At 45.3% G+C, this 17,184-nt stretch overlaps 1 protein-coding gene across 2 annotated transcripts in view; it reads right to left on the bottom strand.

Annotated features, from left to right (window-relative positions):
- Positions 1–17,184, bottom strand: part of DNAH10 (dynein axonemal heavy chain 10) — a 144,042-nt gene that overhangs the window by 75,408 nt on the left and 51,450 nt on the right. For both annotated transcript variants that reach the window (XM_040444042.1, XM_040444043.1), the window contains 9 exons: positions 15,597–16,073; positions 15,337–15,495; positions 13,312–13,428; positions 13,125–13,227; positions 12,046–12,224; positions 7,931–8,142; positions 5,301–5,454; positions 3,607–3,840; positions 1,203–1,325 (listed from right to left, as the gene is read on the bottom strand). In XM_040444042.1, coding sequence (XP_040299976.1) covers positions 1,203–1,325; positions 3,607–3,840; positions 5,301–5,454; positions 7,931–8,142; positions 12,046–12,224; positions 13,125–13,227; positions 13,312–13,428; positions 15,337–15,495; positions 15,597–16,073 — 1,758 coding nt within the window. The remainder of the gene's footprint in view (positions 1–1,202; positions 1,326–3,606; positions 3,841–5,300; positions 5,455–7,930; positions 8,143–12,045; positions 12,225–13,124; positions 13,228–13,311; positions 13,429–15,336; positions 15,496–15,596; positions 16,074–17,184) is intronic.

The raw sequence follows: 17,184 nt of genomic DNA, 5'->3' as shown, positions 1-17,184 counted from the left end.
GAATGGCAAAGGAGGGAGGGGGAAGGGAACTATCCTAAACGTCCAGATATAGGAACTTAGGTCAGTCACTGGCTGTAAGTGATCATTTAGATGTTCACCTATTGACAGATATGTCAAAGCTGTTTAAAAAAATTTTTAAATGATCACATGGGTAAGAATGATGTTATTTTGTGGAATATTTATAATATTTATGTATATGTTTACATAGGAATAAACAAATTCTGGAAAGATACATGTTAAACTGTCAACATGGTAATCTTGGGTATGAGATTGTAGATGTTTTTTGCCTTGTTTTCTTTTACTTTTTTTTAATAGTATCTAAATCCTTCTATAATAAATAGGTATCCATTGTGTGATTTTTTCTTAAGTTTAAAAAAAAAGCTTATGCAAATGAATAAGAAAATGTTACAAATTCTAATGGATAAAGGAGACCCAAATGTGAACCAGCCCCTCCTAACTGGAAAGCACTCGAGACCGCTGAGCAGCAAAGCCCCGAGGCTCTGGGTTAAAACCCCCACCCCTAATTACTAGGGGCAGTGATGATGGACACAACCCTTTCCTGGAAGGACTCTGCACTGAGCAATACGCCTTCACGGGCAATTTACCTTCCAACAACTCCTCGTAAAATATTCATCCTAAACGTGCAAAAGGCACGAAGCACAAACCCACGAATTATTTATGAATGCAATGAATTCCCCTTTGAACAAGATGTCTCATTACTAGACGACAATCATCTAACGTCAAGCCACTCAATGGAACGGTATATAAAGGCATTCAAATCCCTTCTCAGTTTCATCATATGAAGTGCATTTCTTATAACATCAAAAGAAAATTATATAAAATGTCGTTATCGTCGTGTTTTTAAATTCATGTACACAGGAAAAAAAGAAGCATATGGCATACTGCAGTGGTCACGTCAATGTGACGGAACTCTGGAAGATACATTTTTTTCTACCTTTCCGCATTTTCCAGGCTTTTTAAGTGTTACTTTTATAATGAAAAATAAATATAAAAAAGTTCCAGTGCCGTATGCCAGTGGCTTGATACCCAAGAGAAATTTTTACTGAACGGATTAAGGTCATGTATAATGATTTAAGAAATTCAGAAGCTACTTAATAGACAAAACACTACATGCAGAAACATAACTAAAAGTATCTCTCATCAGTGTCCTTTCATGACTAAAATAGAAGCCAGTCACTTGCCCTTTTAAATACTCTGTCGATGTTGTCAAACTTCTTCGCCTCATCTGGAAGTTGCGACCTGATGTCTCCACCGATAAAAATGCTTTCAAGATACATCCATTTCCTCTGAACCAGCATCCAAATCTGGAAATGCACAACGTTAACGTCAGCATGGGTACCCTCAAGGTACCTATGGCAAAATCCCACCCTAACGCAGGACAGATCCACATCAACTCAGGTCAAAAGTGTTCCCAGGCAAGGTGGCAGAGCGAGTGCACACCCTCCTTTCCAAATACACAAGAATGATGGAGAAAGTGGAGCTATGTATTTTAAGGTACACGGCCACACTCAGAAGCAAAAGAAAACTCTTCAGCAGCCCAAGACAGGGAGGAAGCTTCTACTTGTGAGCAGGGGTTGGAGAGCCTCGTTAAGGAGAGGAATAAAGGGCAGATCATAAAGAAGCCCGCGCAAAAACTGAGCCAAACGCTGTGTGACCCACAACTGCACCCACAAGGCATAGACCCAACAGAACCGAAAACGGGGACTCAAAAAACAGTTGTACATGAATGCTCACGGCAGAACTCTGCCCATCAGCCAAGAGGTGGAAATAACCCAATGGCTGCCAGCGGAAGAACGAACACCCAAAATGTGGTCTCTCCACACAGTGGACTTATGAGTCAGCCATAAAAAGGAATGAGGCACTGATACCCGCTACAACGTGCATGAACCTTGAAAACAGGACGCTGTGGAGCCCTGGGTGGCTCAGTCCATTAAGCGTCTGAGTCTTGGTTTGGGCTCAGATCATGAACTTGCAGTTTGTGAGTTCAAGCCCCTGTACTGGGCTCCATCTGATGGCACAGAGCCTGCTTGGCATTCTCTCTCTCCCTCTCTCTCTCTGCCCCGCCCCTGCTCACTCACTCTGTCTCTCCCTCAAAATTAATAAACTTCAAAAAAATTTAAAAAGAAAATAGGACACTAAGTGAAAGAAGCCAGACACAGAAGGCCACACGTTACAGGATTCCATTTGTGTGAAATGTCCAAAATAGATTAATTCAGAGAGGAAACAGATCAGTGGTGGCCAGGGGCTAGAGGGACAGAGAAACGTAAGTGACTGCTTCTAATGGGTATGAGATTTTCTTCCGAGATGATGAAAATGTTCTGGAACTAGTCAGGGGCATGGTTGCACAACATTGTGAATGTACTAAATGCCACGAAATTGTGCACTTTAAAGCGATTAATTTCATGTTATGTAAATTTCACTTCCATTTTTTAAAAAACATTTAATAAAGAAAAAAAACAGTACTATGTCCTACCTAATGAAAAGCCATAGATTAAAAAATAAGAAAGCAAGCAAAGGAAGGAAGCACACGTGTAAGAGGGGTGAGGGCCTGGACCACACCCCCTAGCCAGTCCCATGGAACAGGCACTTGCCTGTAGTCTGGGGAGGGGGAAAGAGACAGCCATGCAAAAATGGTGAGATGAGGGGCGCCCGGTGGCTCAGACGGTTAAGCGTCCAACGTTGGCTCAGGTCATGAGCTCACAATTTGTGGGTTCCGGCCCCGTGTCAGGCTCTGTGCTGACAGCTCGGAGCCTGGAACCTGCTTTGGATTCTGTGTCTCCCTCTCTCTCTGCCACTCCCCTGCTCGTGCTCTGTGTCTTTCTCTCTCTCTCTCTCTCTCTCAAAAATAAACAAACATTTAAAAAAATGGTGAGATGAACCTGGGTTGCTCACAGAGGTCTGAACTAGTATCTCCCACAAAAGAAGAAAGCCCCAAGCCACCTTGTTCAGTGCCAACCTGGAGAAACTGCAAAAACACATGAAAAAGTGAAGCAAGCACAGGTAAAAACCTGTTATGTGAGATGAACTTTAAAAATAAATAAATCACAAAGAGAAAAACCCACTACCATGAAAGATGGTCACGTACACACACAAAAAAGAGGAAAATCCTGGCTTGAGAAAAGAATAAATATGGAGAAATCTGAAAAGGGCTTTAAATATGTTTGAATTCTTCAGTGTGATAAAGGAGGTAAAAGTATATCCTGGCAACAAGAACAGGACAGAATTAAACAAGAATAGGGACAGATGAGCGGGTTCAAGCCCCTCGTCAGGCTCTGCACGACAGCTCAGAGTCTGCTTAGGATTCTCTGTCTCCCTCTCTCTCTGCCCCCTCTCCCACTTGTACTTCTCTGTCTCTCTCAAAAACAAAATAAACTTTATAAAAAAAAAAAAGAATAGGGACATATGAAAAAGAAGAATTGTGGAAGTTAAAAATGCATTTGTTGAAATAAAAACCCAGATGGACTCCTGTAATCGTGCCCACACACACCCCAGAATACATCAACCCAGAAAAAGTATGTCAGAGAGTCATCAGTGTCTGAGCAGAAAATCTTCTCATACAAAAGTGCTTTCCTGGTTTTCTCTCACCTCAATGACTTCCCCTATTAGAGAAAGTGTTTTTTCCCATTTGTGAACAGTTTGCAGAAAAGGCCCCACAAATCTGCTTCCTGAGATGCTTTGGAGGTTGACCGTGTTGTCGTCAAGGCACTGGATGATTTCGTCCACCGATCCCAAGATGTAGCCTCGCTCCTGTGTGCCTTTGTAATACTTGACCACGGTGAACTTCATGCTTTCCCATGTGTCCAAGATTTCCTTCACAGCCTGGTCAGGAATACGAAAAGAGTGGTTCGGGCACATACGTTGGAAAAACAGAACTCCAAACCCCACAGCAACTTCCTGAGCTTGCCTTTGGTCAACTGCTCAAGCCAGAGTCTGTGTCAGTTTCCCAGGTAAGTGGAGAGCCTGTCACGGTGACCCTGGTCATTACTTACCAAGCACTTGCATACGTGATCACCTTCGGTGCTCAGAGCACCCTAGTGAAGTAAGGGCTATTACCCACGTTTTAGAGCGATGGGAACTGGGTGCTCAAAGAGCAGCTCGGCCAGTTCATTTGGCTCTAGAACCAGGGTCTAAGTCTCCTAGTCTGCCTCTTGCATACCTGGGAGGTCCTGCTCCCATGTTTACTGTTAAGCAAGAAAATCAAATTACAGAGTAATATGCCTATTTATGATTATATTTTCAAAAACCAGCTGCATCGCTATTTACATGTATGTGTGTATGATGCGTATGTGCACACGTATATGTGGTGTCGTGTACCTATGTCTATGTGGTATGTGCATTTATGTACACGTGCATGCATGTGCATGTACGTATATGGGTATATACACTATGTGCAGGTACGTTGACACGTTTGTGTGACTATTTGTATAGTGTGCACATGTGTGTATATGCATGTGGATGCATGTGTCTCCCCTGCGTTTTTACATGTACGCTGAAATAATTATCTTCAGGCGGCAGAATTGTGATTTATTTTGTCAGTTTTGTACCATCAACATCCATTCTTTCTTTAATAAATACATTGGAGGTGAAATGATAAGTTAGAACAACAAAAATTTAACCAAGGCAGAAGTCCTATTTCTTAAGCAAATAATTCTTGTTTTCACTTTTTTTATTACTTTGTTATTTTTGAGAAAGAAAGAGTACCAGCAGGAGAGAGGGGCAGTGAGAGAGAATCCCAAGCAGGCTCCACACTCAGCATAGAGCTCGACTTGGGGTTCAATCTTAGGACTGTGAGATCATGACATGAGCTGAAATTAAGAGACAAGAGGTACCTGGATGGCTCAATCGGTTAGGCATCCGACTTCAGCTCAGGTCATGATCCCGCAGTTTGTGGGTTCAAGCCCTGCATCGGGCTCTGTGCTGATAGCTCAGAGCCCGGAGTCTGCTTCAGATTCTGTGTCTCCCTGTCTCTCTGGTCCTCTTCTGTTTGTGCTCGCTCTCTCTCACTCTGTCTCCAAAATAAATAAATGTAAGAGAGAGAGAGAGAGAGAGAGAGAGAGCGAGAGAGAGCGAGCCAGATGCTTAACTAAGCCACCCAGACTCCCCTAGAGCAAATAATTCTTTATTACTCAAATACAAGTACTAGAACAAACACATTTTCTCTTGGCATTAAAAAAAAAAATTCTCTGAAACTAATAACACTGTATGTTAACTATACTGGAATTCGAATAAATTAAGATAAAAACAGTTTTCTTTTCTAAGCGGTTTTATAACAGCCTTACTTTCTCAATGGCGATCTCCTTGATGGCAGCCGTTACGATCTCACTGAGAACATCTGTGTGTTTGTGAAGTTCCATGGCAAACATGTTCTCCAAGGTGAACGTCTCTGTCATTTCAAACGTTACGCCTGTTTTTTCCATAAGTTCTTTCCAATGCCTGAAAGCATCCGCATTAAAACCTTTGTGCTTCCTGGATTCAGTGATGGATTTCATTATTCCCACTTAAATCACAGGACAAACCCCATTAATTGAGGACATCGTTGGAATTGCATCTCCAAAGTTTTCCAAAATCCCCCTGGCTTTCAGAATCGAACCCAGGAAACAACCTCTATCAAGAAACACTCTTGCATGGCTAGTCTTCCCAACCATCTAAGAAAATAGGCAGCTTTTAACTTTTTCGAACCTGCTTCCATCACAGAGTCTATAGACTAGTGATCTTGACCTCTGTCGGCTCACTCAGCCTGTTTGAGACCCTGGTGAAAGCTGTGAGCTGCCGTGCATTTGGTCAGTTTTTATCTCACTCTTAGATCTGCGCCAGGCAGTGAGTGGGCTAGCCGTCAGAGGTGCCCGTGACAAAGGGCAAGGCTCCTGCCCACGGGAACGCTACCACGTCCTCGGGGACACGGCCAGCACACGCTAACACAAATCTGTGCATTAAATAATCACAAATTGCTTTGAGAGCTATGCGAAAAACCACCAAGTGATGGAGACAGTAAGAAGGGATCCCCTATAGGCAGGAGGATCTGTGCACGCGGAAGCATTGAGCACAAAGTGCTCCACCCGATCTGGTCTTCCTTTAAGGTTTGCATTTGGCCTGTGGATTTGCCTTTTTTTTTTTTTTTTTTAATGTTTGTTTATTTCTGAGACTGAGGGAGAGCATGAGTCAGGGAGGGGCAGAGAGAGAGGGAGACACAGAATCAGAAGCAGGCTCCGGGCTCCGAGCTGTCAGCACAGAGCCCGACGCAGGGCTCGAACTCACGAACCGTGAGATCATGACCTGAGCCGAAGTCGGACGCTTAACTGATTGAGCCACCCAGGAGGCCCTAAATGTTTTTTATTTTTATAATTACTTTCTATTCACGGCAAAAGCTTTTGGTTTCCCATTTATAATGGTGGTGTAACTTTCTTCTTAGAACACACTCGAGTAAAAAAAAATAAGCTGATGGGAAACAAACAGAGTAGTGACAGTATACGTGATATTGGCGGAGATGAGACAAAAATGGTTAAGAAATGATCTAAGTCTAGGAAGTACTGGGTTGTGGCGTCAAAAGAACAGGGAACTTTAGCTAGAAAATACTTCTTCTATCTAGTTGGGAAAACTGAGGAATGCATAGATCAAAGGGAGCACCCAAGTGGCCCTGTAGAACAGTGACAAAGACGGGCTTAGAACCCATGTCGCCCCGGGCCTGAGGGCCACCTGCACCTGCTGAAGGGAGATCCACGGGTGTAGAGAGATGTCAGAGACGCACCTGGCACCGAAGAGAGGCTTACTCACTGGCGTCATCACGAGGATTGGAAGGGAATTGTCTGGCATGGCTTTCTTGCTGAGCAGAATGACGCCATTGGATGCCATTCCGTGACTCTCTACCCACATGCTGGGAAACACGATGGAGGAAGAGAGGATCACGGCAGAGAAAACGTGACTCACAAAGCTCCTACTAATCCCTGTCCGCGTGGGGCCACGTCTGGACCATCACGGACAAATGAGGAGCGAATCTCCTCCATCGCACCCTCAGGACTGGTTATTCCGTTGAAAAACCAGCGACACCTGCTCTGTCCAGTATGGCAGCCACAAGTCACGTGTCGCTATTGAGCATCTGAGCTGTGGGGGGTCCAAACTGAAAGGTTCTGTAGGCGTAAAATACATGCCATACTGCAACATATTGTTTGGAGAAGAGCATAAAATATCTTGTGAGTAATGTTTCATATTGATTACAGGTTGAAATGATAATGTTTTGTATATACTGGGCTAGTTAAAATATATTACTAAAGTTATTTTTACCTGTTTTCTTTTACTTCTTTGGTGCAGCTGCTGGAAAAATTTTAAATGACATGTCTGGGTCACGTGTTTCTGCTGGATGGCGCTGATCTAGACCCCTTGCTATTTTTTCTAAACTGTTAGAATGAAGCATCCACGAACGCGAGTTTATATCTGGTAGTGTTTGTTTTAAAAAAATAAAATAGGAGAGGGGCACTTGGGTGGCTCAGTCTGTCGAGTGTCCGTCCCTTGACTTCAGCTCGGGTCATGATCTCATGGTTCGTGGGTTCAAGAGCCACATCAGGCTCTGTCTGAGCTGACAGTGCAGAGCCTGCTTGGGATTCTCTCTCTCCCCCTCACTCTCTGCCTCTCCCACACTGGCGTGCACGTGCACTTTCTAAATAAATAAATGAATGAAATAAACTGTAAAAACAGATTTAAAAAAACAAGTTTAAAAAATTAGAGAATCCTTACAGCTGATAATAGAAACTTCGCATGGAAACAATACCATAAAACTCTTACCTGCATATTTCAGCGTTCTGCATTGCTGTTGAAACCTTGTACTTTGTCATCAGACCTAAGCAAGGATAGATTTTAAACTAAAACTCCTCCCCCCCCCGCCCCGTTCCACAACGGCCAACAGGACAAAACAAACCTGTCTCTTAGTGCTTCGTGCTTCAAGTCAAGTAGTAAAGGAACTGAGTCTTTGAAATCCTTCATTTTCGCTTCCAAATGATAGGCCACGGATAGGTTTCGGACCTGCCGGGGGAGCCTTCTGAGGGACCTGAGAAAACTGTCAATTCCCTCCTGGAGGAACTGAACATTCAGGTTGATCCAGAGCGTCTGAGACCATTCTTCCTTTGCAACCTAGAAACGGACAAGAAATAGTCCCAGTAACAAAACTGCCTTTGACCGGAACAGCCGCTACTCAACACGTGGTCATGCTCCCTCCTTTTCAGATACCATCACCCATCTGGCCACAAAAACGTCAGACTCACAAAGGAATGATTGGTTAAAGGCTCCAAAATACAAACAAAAGAATTCCAACTTTGTCAAGGCCCCGCCAAAATAATGCTGTCTCTAAGGATGTGTGGAATCCAAAAATATGTCTTCCTTTCCAAGGGAGGAGAAGGAGAAGTATAAAATCAGAAACAGGCATCTCTGAAATCACGGAGCTGCTGACCTTAAAGCAAGTATTTCATTCAGGTGTGATCATAACGTGCTTCTCTTTCCCGAAAAAAGCAGCTAAGGTTACAAAACGCTTATAATTTAGATAATCCTTCCTGATTATCACACCCAAAAGATTTTCCATGATGTATTTTCCTGAGATTTAACAGAAGAAGTGCTGTCTTGCGTGAAATTTACCATCTCGAATCATTTGCATTTGCAACCGGTGACATCCAGGCTTGACGGATTTGCTTCGAGTCACAAAATGTATTTCACAGAAAACTGTGTTAATTGATGAAATATACACGTGGCAATTTTTTTTGACTTAGGTATAAAGGACCTGATGATGCATTTACTATTTTTCACCTCTTGGTCTTCTAAAAAGATCTTAAAAGCTCAAACAGCTTTCTGGATTATTTATTTAAGTTTATTTATTTATTGTGAGAGAGTGAGAGAACAAGCAGGGGAGGGGCAGAGAGAGAGAGGGAAAGAAAGAATCCCCAGCAGGCTCAGAGCTATCAACACAGAGCCTGATGCGGGGCTTGAACTCATAAACTGTGAGATCACGACCTGAGCCAAGATCAAAGAGGTGGATGCTTAATTGACTGAGCCACCCAGGTGCTCCACTTTCTGAATTATTTTGAGATGACACCCACAAATGTATTACCTCTTTTTTGCAAAAATTCAGTAAGTGATAAATTAGAATGAAATCATAAGGAAACCAAAGTACTTCTTGGAGTTTCTACGCCTGAACCTACAGCCTGGCAATCATTACAAGGCCTTTTTCCCTCCACTCTTTCTCGTCCCTTCTTTCACCAAGTACATTTAGAAAACCACAACTGTGGTTAAATCCGCTCCTCGACACTCAACGTTCCTCAGTGCTCAACACCTACACCAGGGCAGCCAACCATGATGGCTGAGGACACTCAGCCTCTCTCACTGTCTAAATCCAGGGCCCTAATGCGGCTTTCCCTTGGGGCCTATTCTTCCAGACCACCACCTCACCCCTGCCTTGTTAGCCTCAACCAGCCACCCCCCTGCCCTCACCTCCGCTGATGATCTTGCTGTGCACGTCCCCGGGGAAACCGACACAGTCATAACCGAACGTTCACATCTCCCACTAGAAGCATCTCTATGCACACGCTCTGCCTTCCCCGTATGACCACACCCGCCTCCTACCTGAGGCCACGTCCCAACCCCACCCTTTCCCACCAACTCATGGACACCAGACATCATTCGAGGAAGTCTCCCTTCTGTCTCCTCTCACCCACGTTTCCTCCTTACTGGATCACTATGCAAACCCCCCCTCTAATTTCTCCCGTCTTAAAAAAAACTACCCTGACCCCACCTCCCTTCCACACACAGCTCCTCAGTTCTCTGCTTCCCTTTGCAACAAAACACATTGGAAAAGCTGTCCAGATCCGGGGTTTCTGACTCCTCTCCTCCCATTCTCTCTTCCTCAAGCTTTGTTGAGGATCGGCTGGCGTGCGGACACAGCTGGATGTGTCCAGGTGCACAATGTCGCAAACTCTGGCCTGTGTGCACATGCACGGGACCGTCACCACAGTCGAGACCGTGAACTCCTTCGTAGCTCTCGGAGGTCTCCTCCCGCCTCTCTGTAACCCCCCCTCCCATCCCCGGGCAAATGCTGCCCTGCTTTCTGCCGTGATAACTTCGTTGGCCCGTTCTAGAATTTTAGGTAAATGGAATCATCCAGGATGTACAATCTTCTGTCTCAGCAAGAAGATTTTGAGACCCGTCCATGTTGTCGCCCCGGTGCATCAGCAGTCCAATCCTTTCTGCTACTGAGTAGCATTCCACGCGATGGATGTACCAGTTTCTTTAGCCATCCACCAGGGGGGTATTGGGTTTTTTCTGGTCCTGGGCCATTGCAAATAAAGCTGCCGTGGACATTCATGTAAACGTCTTTGCGGGGACCTGTGCTTCCTTTTCTTGTGGGCAAATCCCTCGGACTCACTCTAATCGGGTGTCCACGACCACCGCTCCATCGAGACGTTTCTTTCCAAGGTCACAGTGGTTTCCATGACGTGAGACGCGGTGGTCACTGCTAATCGCCCTCCCACTTGATCGGATGCACGGCAGGTTGACAGTCCCGCCCCCTGAAACGCTTTCGTCACTCGGCTTCTGAGACGTCACGCTCGTCAGTCTGTCCCCCTGTCGTACCTCCCAGGCCACTCCCTGTCCTCCCTTCCTTTTCGGGCATCGTCCCGTGGTATGCGATGCTGGAGTGCTCCAGGTTCGGCCCCTCTTCTTCTCCGTGTGTCCCACTCCCAGGTGTACGGGGGCTGAAGCTTGCCCCCCCCCCACCACCACCTAGAATTCATGTCCTCCTGGGACCTCAGAATGTGATCTTATTTGGAAGTCAGGTCTTTGCAGATATGAGGTCGCGCTGGGGTAGGATGGGCCCCAAATCTGATGGCCACGCCGGGGAAAAAACTGATTCAGAGTCCTGCTCAAAGGCCACCTCCCTGGGCCACCTCCTTCCCCCTCTGGGCCCCATGGCGCTCTGTCTACCATATTCCTGTCACATATCAGAGCAGTATGGCGATTCACTCGTGGGTCAGTGTGATGGTTAATTTTATGGGTGAACTTGACCGGGCCACAGGTGCCCAGATATTTGGTTAAACCTTATTCTGGACAATGTTTTCCAGGGTGTTTCTGGGTAAAATTAACATTTGAAACCGTGGCCTGAGTAAAGGTAATTTCCCTCCCCTCTGTGGGTGGGTCTCATCCAATCCACTGAAGGGCTAGAGAGAAAACCTGAGTGAGAGAGAATCCTCTCTCCCTCTCTGCCTGTCTTCCAGCTGGGACATCAGTCTTCTGCCTTCACGCTCAGACCTGAGCTGGAGATACCCCATCAGCTGTCTTGGGTCTCCAGCCTGCTGACCCCAGACCTTGGGACTTCCGGTCTCCATTCCTATATAAGCTGATTCCTTATAATAAATCGGTTTGGTGCCCATCGGTTCTGTTTCTTGGAAGAACCCAGACTAACGCAGTCAGCCTCTCCTGGGGGTTCAAGAAGGGCAGGAGTGGAATGAGCAGACGCACCTCCTTTCTGGACCCTACTTCCCAACCAGCACAGCACTGGGCTGTACAGAACAGAGTGAAGAGACGGAGGGACGAATAAAGGAATGGTACGAATTTGCACCGGGAACATATGTTAAAGAGAGGCATCCAAATGTCACGCTATCTGCTACTTTTAATTTCTTTTAATTTCTTAAATGGTTCACCCCACTCCTTAACCAAGCCCCAACCAGCAAAGAGAATTTTCTTTCTTGTTATTGTGGAAAAATACACATAACGCAGCATGTACCATTTTAACCACTTTTAAATGTACGATTCGGTGGTATCGAGTATATTCACCATGCTGTGCAGCCATCACCCCCATCTAGCTCCAGAACTTTCCCGTCACCCCAAATGGAGACCCCGGATCCATTGGCAGTTACTACTTCCCAAGGGCCAAAGCGAGGGCTTCCATGAAATCCGCCCCGGGCTCTTAATTACGGCGGCACCAAAACCCGCTTGGCCGAGTCAACTCTCACACTGCCTTCAGGGAGGCGGGGTCTGTGGGCGGACGCTCACCTTCAGCGCTTCGTAGAGGTCATAAATGGTCCTCAGGTTGTTCATCTCCTTCTGCACTTTGAGCAGCTCTGGATACATTGTGATCGGAAGATCGAAAAGTTTCTCAGCGTTAGCCAACTCCTGGCGGTTCTTTTCGTGTCTCACGAGCTCCTTTTCAAAAATGGCTAAAAGCTCTACTCCTGGCAAATGAGTAAATAAATAGAAGCCATCCAGGAAGACACATTTAGAATTACCACAGCTTTCTCTCTCTTTCTAACGGAAACCAGACGGCCAGGTCCATGTGCAAAACTCCCCAGTTAGAAAATCCGGTCTCCTGGGGTGCCTGGGTGGTTCGGTTGGTTAAGCGTCTGACTTGGGCTCAGATCGTGATCTCACAGTCCATGCATTTGCACCCCACATCGGGCTCTGTGCTGACGGCTCAGGCCCCGGAGCCTGCTTGGGATTCTGTGTCTCCCTTTCTCTCCGCCCCTCACCCACGCACGCTCTCTCCCTCTCTCTTTCTGTCGCTCTCTTTCTCAAAAATAAATAAACATTAAAAACAAATTTTTTTAAGAGAAAATTTTGCTTCCTTCACGTTATCCCTCTAAGTGGCTCAACTTGGGCTGCACATTAGATTCCCATGAGAGTTTTAAAAGTCTTGGCATCTGGGGGCGCCTGGGTGGCGCAGTCGGTTAAGCGTCCGACTTCAGCCAGGTCACGATCTCGCGGTCCGTGAGTTCGAGCCCCGCGTCAGGCTCTGGGCTGATGGCTCGGAGCCTGGAGCCTGTTTCCGATTCTGTGTCTCCCTCTCTCTCTGCCCCTCCCCCGTTCATGCTCTGTCTCTCTCTGTCCCAAAAATAAATAAAAAAACGTTGGGAAAAAAAAAAAAGTCTTGGCATCTGGATCACCCCACCCCCCCCAGAACAAGAGAATTAGACTATTTGGATCTGGACGCCAGGAGTCACCGGGTTTGTCAGGATCCTCAGGTGAACCCAGTGTACAGGCAAGGTTAAGAACCACTGCTCCATTCCATAGTCCCATAACATCCTTAAGCAAAACATACTCCGCTACCTCAGGAAGCCCAGCGTGAATGTTCTTACCTTTATCAAGATCATCACCAATAGAACCAGGGCCTTCACGATAAAAACGCTTTGCAAATTCCTCTATCTGCTGTTTGTAGTTTAATATTTCACCTCGAGTAATCTGCAAAGGGCACGGTTGCATTAATTTATCCCGACGGGCATTTGTCCATATCTTTACTCAGAAAGTAAAAAATGTAAAAGGTACCTCTGTGAACGTTCTCTTTATGCCCCCAAGAGAATGATCCACATTCACGGACTCATTGAACAGATTTGACCACACGCTTTTAATATTGTCAACCAGTTCTTTCTCTGCATCAGGAGGCTGACAAAGAAACAGGACAAACAATAAATGGCCAGAAATTTGGAATTGAAATTCCGGTCAAAGCTACTGCCTGGGGATTTCCACTTGTGACAACAGCAGGCTCGGTCATTTGAATCCACAAAAAAACTGCTTGAATTAGAAAGATCATATATTTGAGGCACCTGGGTGGCTCAGTCGGTTGAGCACCCGACTTCAGCTCAGGTCATGATCTCACGGTTCGTGAGTTCAAGCCCCGCGTCGGGCTCGCTGCTGTCAGCCTGTCAGCGCAGAGCCCGCTTCAGGTCCTCTGTCCACCTCTCTCTGCCCCTCCCTCGCTTGTGCTCTCCCAAAAATAAATATTTTTTAAAAGAAAGAAAAACTATATATTTATGATGAAAACAAAATCAGGATAAAATCATTTTTAAAAATAAGCAGGTAACACAGATAGAAAGAGAGATACCGTAGACAGATAAGCCCTTCATAAACTAGGACCCAGTTTCAGCTCAACTTAATCCCTAATTAAAATGAGGTTATCTTAGCTTGCTGATGCATCTAGCTGTGCTGTCTATCAGAAGCAAAAAGAAATCTCCCCTGATGAAATATAACATCTGGAGCCTCCAACTCTCTCTACAAATTTGTCATGTACAATGTCCAGAACTCAATCAGAAATAACAGGTAGGTAAGGATCAAAATGACTTGAAGGAAACCAAGAGACACACAGACAATATAAGCAGACCCTAATGGAGTTTCAAATAATTTTACTTAATAAAGGAAACAAAAGGGGCGCCTGGGTGGCTCAGCTAGTTGAGCGTCCGACTTCGGCCCAGGTCATGATCTCACAGCTGGTGAGTTTGAGCCCCGCGTCAGGCTCTGTGCCAACAGCTCGGTCTGGAGCCCGCTTCGGATTCTGTGTCTCCCTCTCTCTCTGCCCCTCCCTCGCTCATGCCCTGTCTCTGTCTCAAAAATAAATAAAAACATTTAAAAACAACTTTTTAATAAAAAAGTAAAAAACTAAAGGAAACAGACAAAATTGGGAACTTTTAATTCTAAAAGTGTACATTTTGCATACTGTGCAATCTTATGACGAGAGGATCTCTAGCTTTCAGGGTGACTGCTCAGTCACTGAGCAGTCAGTGAAGGTGTTCAGAGCAGTCAAGGAACATAAAGGCTGCAATACAAGTCTGATGCAAGTGCAGACTTACGACAGCTATTTGCTTCTTCTAGTTTGTTTCTCCAGCTGATTCTTTCTGCGTGAATGTGAGGCACAGTATGCAAAATTTTGTATACAGTTTCAGGGAGAGGCCAGGCCCCCTCAAACTCCTCCAGGGACTTCTAAAGTTCCTTTGAGCCACCCTGAACAACTGTAATAAAGGCAACTGAATTATTGCCGCTACCCATCTCTTTTATCATCTTAATCCTCTCCGACTCTCCTCCCTCCCGCTTATTTTGTAAAAGCCCTTTATTAAAGGAAATTAACACCAGAAACAGGGGGAGGGGAGGGGGAGAATTGACATGATCTCCAAAGAAAAATACAGCCTGAGCCATACCAGATCAAGATATAATCTGTTTTCATTATTCTGAATAACTGTGGGGCTGCTCTACGTTTAAACTTTATTAAAGTCATCGTTGAGAAGTATTTCTGAAAAGGGTCTTAGAATTCAACCCAACTGTAAAAATGCTTAAGAAAATCCATGGGGCGCCTGGGTGGCTCAGTCAGTTAAGCATCTGACTTCGGCTCAGGTCACAATCTCACCACTCGTGGGTTCGGGCCCGGCGTCGGGCTCTCTGCTTTCAGCACGGAACCCGCTTCCAATCCTCTCTCTCTGCCCCTCTCATGCATGCTCTCTCTCTCTCTCTCTCTCTCTCTCTCTCTCTCAGATAAATACACATGAAAAAAATCCTTTTAAAGAAAGGAAACTGTTCACTCACAAAGAGATTATACATTGCCATGGTGCGGTATCGCTCCTGGACGTCCCTGTATCTCAGTTCCATGACCAAAGATTTACTTCTAATTTCTGCAATCGTGGCAAGGACAAACTTGAGGTCTTCAAGGGTACTGGGGCTCTTCTTCAGGTTTTTGGCCAGGCTCTGCAAAGAGAGGTCAAAGGACACCAAATAAACCTAGAAAACACAGTCCCCAACGGAGACGCGATTTTCACGAGAAGTAGTGTAATTAACCCCAGCGATACCTCCATCTCTTCATGGAGGTGATAGAGTTCCTCCCTGGCTGACTCATTGAGAAGCTTTCCCAGCGAGGTCACCCAGGACCTGGCGTTTTCCTGCACCGTGTTCGCCAGAGGCCCCAGCTGCAGCCTGATGCAATGCTCGTCCTTAACTAAGGGGTGGCGCATGACTTCTTGGGCAATCTTGGAATAGAACTGCAACTTTTCATCATAGGACACACAAGGAGGTTTCTTGGAGGCGAACTTCTCCATCACGATGGCTTTGTCCAGCTTCCAGAGAGGTCGATACCTCTTCCATTTCTGGAGGTACTTCATAAGACTGATCAGAATCCTGTGGACGTTTTGGGGGATCATGACAGCTTGTTCAATTATCTGAGGGTTCAGGGAGATATCATCGTAAAAGCTTATTACAACGAGTTCTTCTTCCTCCCCCTTCTGAGGAGGGCATTCTATACAGCTGCCATTCATCCATCGGACAAAATGCTGGTGAAAGAAGAACCAGGGAAAAGGACCGCACTTCAGCATTTATTCTGCTTCCTACGCATAAAGTCACGTGACTTCGGGAGTAAGTCTCGCCAGTAACAGAACCTCGTCCAAAAAAGCTGATTTTTGTCAAGGAAGTACATTTCTGACATTTTATGAAAGGACAGGTAAAAATTATTTTTTATTTGAAAGAAAGCATTTATGAACATAAAATAATGCAGGCTTCACCAGGAGCCTCATATCCATCCAGTGAGGGGGGTGTTAAATTGGTATAAAATGTTGTGAATAATACCCAGAATGTTGGGGTGCCCGGGTGGCTCAGTCGGTTAACCGTCCGACTCAGGCTCAGGTCATGATCTCACGGTCCCCACATCGAGCCCCCCACGGGGAGTTCGAGCCCCACATCGGGCTCTGTGCTGACAGCTCGGTGCCTGGAGCCTGCTTCGGATTCTGTGTCTCCCTCTCTCTCTGCCCCTCCCCCGGTCGTGCTCTGTCTCTCTCTCAAAAATAAACAAACATTAAAAAAATGTTTTTAATAAAATAAAATTTAAAAATACCCAGAATGTTTCACAGAGAGTCTTTCCTACTTATTTACTCCTTGGAAATGTTTGTTTCCCTCTTCAAAGACGCAGTTATATAAAAGCTATAACGTAAGAGAATTTACATAACTGAGGTTTAATAAACAACTTTACTTGCACAGATTATAAAATATATGCAATTTATTAATTTCCAAGTACAGTTAAATTAACTTCCCTATCTACATCTATACTCATTTTTATGCTTTAAAAAAATGCCTGAAACATATTTGACTTTCTGAACAAACCAAGTAAAGAGAAAATGTTAGTGTCTTGAGGGGATGTGACATCCCTTATCCATAAAAATGGCCCCATTTTCCCATTGTTGGTGAGACACAAACTATGGGTTATTGGCCAACAGACACTCCTTTGACCCCATTTGCATAGTTGAGAGCCAGCTATGTGCCAGATGCTGTTGGAGGTGCTGGGGATTCAAAGGTGGACAGACACACAAGGTCCATGTTCCCATGCACCTTGCATTCTAGTGGCACGAGAGTCATGGATAGATGAGCGAGGAAATAAGAAAAGGTCAGGTA

Source organism: Herpailurus yagouaroundi, unplaced genomic scaffold, assembly GCF_014898765.1.
Source record: "Herpailurus yagouaroundi ecotype Mexico unplaced genomic scaffold, PumYag 191, whole genome shotgun sequence".
NCBI lineage: Eukaryota > Metazoa > Chordata > Mammalia > Carnivora > Felidae > Herpailurus > Herpailurus yagouaroundi.
This window is presented reverse-complemented; position numbering and strand designations above follow the sequence as displayed.